This window comes from Triticum dicoccoides, chromosome 6B (assembly GCF_002162155.2).
Source record: "Triticum dicoccoides isolate Atlit2015 ecotype Zavitan chromosome 6B, WEW_v2.0, whole genome shotgun sequence".
Classification (NCBI taxonomy): Eukaryota; Viridiplantae; Streptophyta; class Magnoliopsida; order Poales; family Poaceae; genus Triticum; species Triticum dicoccoides.
This window is the reverse complement of record NC_041391.1, coordinates 599,005,216-599,012,960: the sequence shown is the minus strand read 5'-3', so window position 1 is coordinate 599,012,960 and position 7,745 is coordinate 599,005,216. Positions and strand designations below refer to the sequence as shown.

General features: G+C 41.4%; 1 protein-coding gene across 1 annotated transcript; it reads left to right on the top strand.

The window, feature by feature from the left end:
• The first annotated feature begins 2,618 nt into the window (after positions 1–2,618).
• LOC119324161 (alpha-mannosidase I MNS5-like) lies at positions 2,619–7,043 on the top strand. The gene is made up of 15 exons (XM_037597931.1): positions 2,619–2,785; positions 3,352–3,394; positions 3,488–3,553; positions 3,649–3,710; positions 3,861–3,960; positions 4,082–4,264; positions 4,620–4,668; positions 4,742–4,921; positions 5,090–5,210; positions 5,319–5,400; positions 5,490–5,575; positions 5,755–5,855; positions 5,972–6,113; positions 6,225–6,375; positions 6,502–7,043. The coding sequence occupies exons 1-15, from the start codon at positions 2,637–2,639 to the stop codon at positions 6,727–6,729; spliced, it is 1,743 nt and encodes a 580-aa protein (XP_037453828.1). The 5' UTR covers positions 2,619–2,636; the 3' UTR covers positions 6,730–7,043.
• The last annotated feature ends 702 nt before the right edge of the window (positions 7,044–7,745 follow it).

The following is a 7,745-nucleotide window of genomic DNA, read 5'->3' as shown; positions in this document are numbered from 1 at the left end:
TGCGAAGTGCAAACGGTGGTGTTACCACGGGTATTGCTAATACGGTCATCCCAACTAGGAATATATTCAGTGTACTCATTTTATGGTGCACAGATGCACCTGATGTCATAACATATTTTAACATGTTTGAAAAATCTGGAAAAAAAATCTAACACATTAACACAACATCAATGTTGTTACAAAATTTCATATGAAAATTTGAAACATTATTCGAGATATAGAAATGGTAAATTTGACATCAATGCGATAATGGGCCAAACCTAAAGCCCGACTTGTGTTATGTACAACTAAGTGTCGTATTTGCCATTTCTTTTGTTTTTGGATTTTGATTCAAAATTTTGTGACAACATAAATTGATGTTGTGTGAATGTGCTAATTTTTCAAAATTTCTCAAACATTTTAAAATGTGCTACGAGAGTTTGGTGCACGGATGCATCAAATATTCTTCCCTTCCTAACCTACTGCCCCACAAGATATCTATACTCAAATGCCAACATGGAACTCAGGTTGTCGCCTCGGAAGGTGTCAGGGTAGACTGCAAAGGTGGTGGCTTCGCAAGTTCCCGACGTCCAAACTCCATGGCTAGCCATTGCTTCAAGTCGGGGGCGAGCTTCTCAGTAACTTGATTTGGGAATCCACGCCTCTGTGCTGTATTTTAGAGGGAGGATGAGGTCAAAGTTGTAATTTGGGACATATTTTTCTACCGAGAATGAAACAATAGGGAGGGATGGAGAGAGAGAGAGAGATGGGGGGGGGGGATCCGAAACAATAGAAAAGATGTGAGAAAGGAGATGATGATAGCGGGCTCCATGAAGCCGCTACTTAATGTCTTGAATTTGGTAAGGTGAAATGAAACTGATGGCCTCATTTTTTTATGTCGAGCAAGATATGTGGTGTTGCTTACTTCAGCCTTGCTCCAGCGAGAGTGAATTTATCCAAAAGTATAATAGCATAACTGTAAAGATGAATTTTATGATCGGTGTTATTTTCTTTTAAGGAACCAATATTAAGCATCTTTTAAGGAACAAAAAATAATTAATCGCTCACACTAGCTTTTGATTCAAATCCTTTAAGCATAGGATCCGTCCTTCTTATAGCCTTGCATGAACTTACTCCCTTCGTTTGAAATACACTAAAGTTTTAGCTTTGTACTAGATCAAAGTTTTAAAGTTTGACCAAGTCTGCCTAGTTCCACAATGTCAAATTGTTTCATTAGACATCACAAAATATACTATAGTATTATGGATATTAAGTCGTCCTATTGCTTTTCTCCGTTTTACCTTTGCACCATTTAGCCAGATTTTCCTTATAAACTAGACCAATTCGCTTTGAGCTGATACATGGGAGGTTCAGTACTAGTCCTAGATGCATAATCTTTTTTAGCTGATACATCATTGATGTATATGTTGTAGCATAAACGAGACATTGATGTATTTTTGTATAATTAAAAATATTTTTATGCATTCTTGTGGAAGAAATGCATGAAAGATGATTGTTGTATGAAGATGTTTATACCCAATGATGTGAGTTCCCATCAAATAAAACCAAAGAAAATCGAGGGTAGACAAGTCAACACTCCTCCCATCAGCGTCGTCGCCGATCCGCCCCATTTTCGATGGCCTCTGGGCCATGGAGGTGCGGAGGATCTCGGCCCCCCGCCGGCGGGAGGGACCCAATTCTCGTTCTTGTTAGTTTCGGCGTCTTGGTTGGGGTTGTGTGACGGTGGCGATGTCCCTTACTAGGAATAATGTCTCCCACGTTCTATTCCTGTTTCGGTGGTACGTCTAGCATCATCGGAGTGTGTGTAGAGGTGTGTTTCCGCCGGATCTCGTGGGATTCGGTCGGTGCTGGTCTTCGATGGATCTGTTTGAATCCGGTCTTCGTTTCGTCTTCGTTTGAGTGTTTATAGGTTTGATTAGTCTGATCTACGACTTTCTTCATCGACGATGGTTGCTCCTCGATGCACTGATCCTATGGAGCCTTAGCACGACTTCCTGATTGTTCTCTACAACAAGGTTTGTCTAGTTGCAGTGAGGGAGGGGCAATGACATCAGCGCGCCTTCGGCTCACTCTAGTGCTTGTAGTCGTTGCTAGATGGTTCCACGGACATGGTTGTAATTTTTATTACCTCTGTTGTTCTTTGTACCGCCATGATTGAAAATGAATAGATAGAAAGTTTCTCGAAAAAAAAGGTTTTTACCCAATGCCGTCCTCTTTAGCAGAACATGAACGATGGTTCCCTAAGAAAAAACATGAATGATGGATCGATGTTCCACACACAAAGTGTGCAAATATGACGTTTGTAGACCGGAGATAAATACGAAGTTCGCATTGAAGCGCGCGCGTGCACAAACACACGCAAAGTGCGCAAATTATTAGGCCCCTGGTATTATATTTGTATATCCCCCATTTCAGGTTAATATGCAGAAAGAAAAATGAATCCTACGTGGCAGACAACGTGTCGTGCCATTACGTACACGCAGGCATAAAACACGTCAGGTACGAGATCTGAATACGTGTACCAAATCCACGGGAGGAAGGAGGGAAACCATCCGCTCTCGGTCGTGTCGTGCGGGGTCCTGATCCCCATCGGACACCGTCGTCATCGGCCGGCTCCCAGTCCCACCTCCGTCTCCATGCGATCACCTCGGCCGGCGCGGCTCGCTGCCGTCGCGCTTCTCCTCGCGGCGCTCGCCGCGGCCGCGGGCGCCCCCGCCGCCGCGGCCAGCAGAGACGGGTACGGGCGCGCGAGGAGGCTGCGCATGAGGGGCAAGGTCGTCGAGATGTGAGCGCTCCCCTGCCTTGAGCTACCCTCTGTTCGATTTCTGTCGGGTTTAATCCGAGCTTTGGGATTGGGAAGGTTCCATTTCGTCGCGGGGATTTCTGTGTCGTACGGGGAAGAAGATTGTACTAGCTGCCCTGTAAGCTCCGTCTTCAGACAGAAGCCCCTGTAATTCGGGCCGCAGATAAAAATGCGAACTTTGTTCATCTTGTTCAGACGATAACGACACCTCGTGTTCACGCCTATAACCAACGTTTCAGCCCATGTGGTCAATCAATCACTCCATGATCTCTGTATTTCAGTTCTGCAATAATTTTGCACCCCCCAGTCCCCCGAGCATCAACAATATGATGTCACTGTAAGCTGTGAGATTCTGGCCTCTTCAGTTTCTAGATCAAGGCCTCCAGACTAGAGCCTCGTCTGCACATGACAAAGCATTCAACATACAGAGTTAGCCAAGTAGCTCTGTACTGAAGGCTGTTAACCTGTGTATTGGCACGCTAACAAATCTGTGTAATGCAATGTTCAATCCTTGGATTCTAGTACTGATTCATTTTCATTCATTTCAGGTTTTATCATGCTTATGACAACTACATGGCGTATGCATTTCCTGTATGTTCATCAGCTATCTTAGGAATTCTTGAACAAAATTCAGTTTATTTGTTCATGGCCAATCTAATGTTTTCTGTATTGATACCTTTTCAGCATGACGAATTGAAGCCTCTTACTAAAGGCTTCACTGACTCCCTCAGTGAGCTTGGCAACCTAAATGTATTAATGTATCGACAAATTTACAGTTTGCAATTGACATCACGAAAGCTTAAAGATACCCCGGCGTAATATCACCTCTTTGTTTCTTCTTGTAGCTTGAGCACTTGCCACAGGATTATAATGGATCAGCATTGTCACTAGTTGAGTCATTATCAAGGTACACTTTATGAAGTTGTGATGTTTCTGGATACTTTGAGATTTGTGCTGTCTTTTGATGATAAGAATATGAATTACCATGTGTTTCTTCAAAAGGAAAATTGTATCCGTAAGATCGATAGGTAATGCCTCTCTGTTTTGGCTCATGCAGTCTTGTTGTCTTAGGTAACCTAACAGAATTTGACAGAGGAGTTAGTTGGCTTTCAGAGAACCTAACTTTTGATGTTGATGCTCGAGTTAATCTTTTTGAGGTAATGCCATCTGATTTTTATCACCACTAGAACAAAACAATGACATGTTGCCAGGATTTAAGCAACAATCATTTTCTCACAGTTTTCCCTTTTTCATGGCTTTTTTCCCCTTCTTATCCAGTGTAACATAAGACTTCTTGGGGGGCTTATTTCTGCTCATATTCTCGCAAAGGACTACAGCAGTCAGAATAAAAATGGAGTATATCAGAACCAATTGCTACATCTTGCTGAAAATTTAGGCAGCCGGTTTCTGCCAGCATTTGAGACCCCTACTGGATTGCCGTATGCATGGATCAATCTTAAGGTTCATTTACCCTTGGCCTTTCTTCTGATTTAGAAAGTAGTACACCGCTACAATCACGTTCCCGGATAAAATAAATAGTAAAAGACATGTATTGATAAATTCCATTTATTCAGCACGCCCCTTCCTTCTATGGCACAGAACAGAAGTGTCAAGCCTCCTGCGGAAACTAGATAATCGTTCGACAATTATTTTGTTTTCTTTCTGGATACCCTTGTGTGATGTTACTTGTAACACTCAAGTCATACATATTACATAGCTCACATATATTACAATCCTTTTAATCATGATCTGACATGGCTGTTGAGCTTGTATTTTATTCATACATCATCTCTGATGCTATGACTACTTTTTCCAGTATGGAGTGATGGAGAATGAGACAACTGAAACGAGCACATCAGGATGTGGTGAGTGGCGGAATAGTCTTTATTCTGTTGGGTATCTTGGTAGTGGTAGCTAAGATACATAAATTTTTTGCAGGCTCCCTTATTCTGGAAATGGGTGCATTGTCACGTTTGACTGGTGATCCTATATATGAAGCTGCAGCTCTTCGTGCTCTTCGCAAGTTATGGAGCATGAGAAGCTCACTGAATCTTGTAGGCTCAACACTAGATGTTTTGTCTGGCAACTGGATTGAATATTCGTCAGGCATTGGTGCTGGTACTACTTCTTATGCTAGCCCACTTGGTGCATCGCTTATACCAACGTCAAATTTGTAGCATAATTATTTTTTACCAAGTGTTTCTTTGTATATGTCGTTTAATTCTGTCTAATTAGAAGATATATGTGCTTGAGACATATTGATGATCTTTCGTAACATATTTGCAGGAGTTGATTCATTTTACGAGTATTTGATTAAGGCATATATCCTTTTTGGAAGTGATGAGTACTGGGATATGTTTCACTCTGCTTACCTAGCAGTGCAGAAGTATTTCCGACATGGGCCATGGTACACCCTTTCTTCGTGCCATATTCATTCAAAAATTTCCATTCCATGCTAGTTACTTGTCGCCGCAATATGCTTGTACCAGACAGTAATAATCATCCGTCTTCTCAGGTACCATGAGGCCGATATCAGGACTGGAGAAGCAACACACTGGCAACTAACTAGCCTCCAGGCCTTCTGGCCTGGTGTTCAGGTCTACTGACTCTGTACATGGTTGATATATCACCTTATTGTGGAATTTTTTATCTTGTATTGTTTGCTTACTGCTATCATCATCACCAGACACTACTAGGAGATGTTGCTGCTGCAAATCTGTCACATCGTGAATTTTACAATGTATGGCAAAGGTTTGGCGTCCTTCCTGAAAGGTATTAATAACTAAGAACTAAGTACCTCTTGACCATCAGTTTGTAAAGGAAAATGGAAGTATTGAGTGACTGTTTCAAATCAATTCAGAGTATGATGCACAAGACTGACAAGAGTATGACCAAAACTTGCTTTCAGGTTTTACACTGTATTTTGTTGATGCATGCTTTGTACTTTGCAGATATCTGTTAGACTACGGAATTTTGCATCCTACAGAGAAGTACTATCCTTTACGTCCAGAGTTTGCTGAGTCTACATTTTATCTTTATCAAGCAACTAAAGGTGTGATCATGAATAACAGACAAATAATATTGTTGGCGATTTTTTTTCTTAAAATTTTAATCAAGCAGATAAAGATAATATGATGTCCAGATCACTAACACCACTGATCTCTATAGATCCTTGGTACCTAGAAGTGGGTGAAGCTATAATTGGATCACTTAATTACTACACCAAAGTGGAAGGAGGTTTTGCTAGTATCAGAGATGTTTCAACAATGAACCTTGAAGATCATCAACACAGCTTCTTTCTTTCAGAAACGTGAGCTGTTAATCTTCCTATTGTTTCTAATATGCAGTTGGAGCAAAACTGTCTCATTCGCGCTGATAGATCCCGTCACTGTTGAGATGACGGTTGATAACTCTTCTGCAGGTGCAAATATCTTTTTCTCCTTTACGACGATTCATTCTTGAGGAACAAAAATTACATCTTTACAACAGAGGGCCATCCCCTTCCAGTAATGAGCACGTGGCACGAGAAAATTCCTCGACTGGATGTTCCCACCAATTGGACAGTTCTTAAGGTGATTCCATACCACCTTACATCAGAACGCAAGTTAGGAAACCATATGATGCCCTAGCTCCTATTTGTAGGAGCATTAATCTTACTTTGTACTGTCATCGTAATGATATCGAGAACCTCTCTGCAGGACGACAACCAACCGATTCGTGTGAGCGCATTGTCATCCAAAGTCTGTCCGGAGACAATTTTCCGGCAGAACGTTGGCTCCCCATGGGAGAGTGCGTGCCACGTACCAGATGTGTTCCCTAGCCACAGATGCAGGGCCGACGACGACTGTGGGATAGAGTCTGTAACATGCAAGAGGAGAACCTGCAGCATGGCTGGCTACTGCGGCTTGTGGCTGGCGGTTTATTAGCCAATGTTGTTGGAGAAATTATACTTTTGCCATTCGTTCACAGAATGATCAAGATAAGGTAAACACCATCATGAAAATAGAATGCTACCCGCCTGCTTCGGCCTGACTTTGTACATTAGAATAGCATCGACAGCAGATTCATGACGTCTGAATTGGCCAAATTAACCTGCGTGTCAAATACTGGTTTGAAGTTTCATGCAGATGTATCTGCCATCCGATATATGGGTGTATTTTATTGTGCGATATATGTTATTACTATCTGATCTGATTATTTTAGCACATGTGTGCATGCAAAAAAAAAAGAACATACTAAAGACATTGTGTATTCTGGTTAATTTGTGTGGACTTAACAATAAAGTTCAGTCTTTGGTTTGTTGTGAGTTGCAAATCGTTCGTGATTGCACTGCTGTATCTGCCGTCAGATTTGTAATGGAGATTCACACCAATAATGTTAGTTGGGCCACCTTCCCCTAATCCTGACAATGTAGCTGCAAAGTCAAATGTCCGATGCAGGGCAGGAATAATAAAAATTCCTTACTCTGATCTATACAAGATCACTTGGTCTCGTATTAAGTTAAACAGCTTTAAGTCTGATGAACTATTTAGAAAAGATCAACATATGCAGTATGCAATAAATACATATGCAGTGATATTGATTTGGTAATGTAGATGTCCATAAATTTCTACTTGATCAAGCTTGAAACGGACATGCTTTGAAGAGAAGGGGTGATGGTTTCTCAAAGAACAGACAAATAGAATGTGCTAATTTTGTTTATGCAGGGAAGAATCTTTGCACATTATGTATGTAGGGTCGTAAAAAAATCATGTGTAATTTTTCGGTGCCGTGCATCTCTGAAACTGAAGTTGCATTGTTTCGCCAAAAAGGATCAAGGTGGAGAATGCCGACTTATGAATTAGTAGTATGTCAGAGTTACAGGAATAGACGAATACACTTCTTAATTTCCTATCGAACAAAAGCTGCTGCCACATTTTGACGTGTATGTTTTTCATATCCC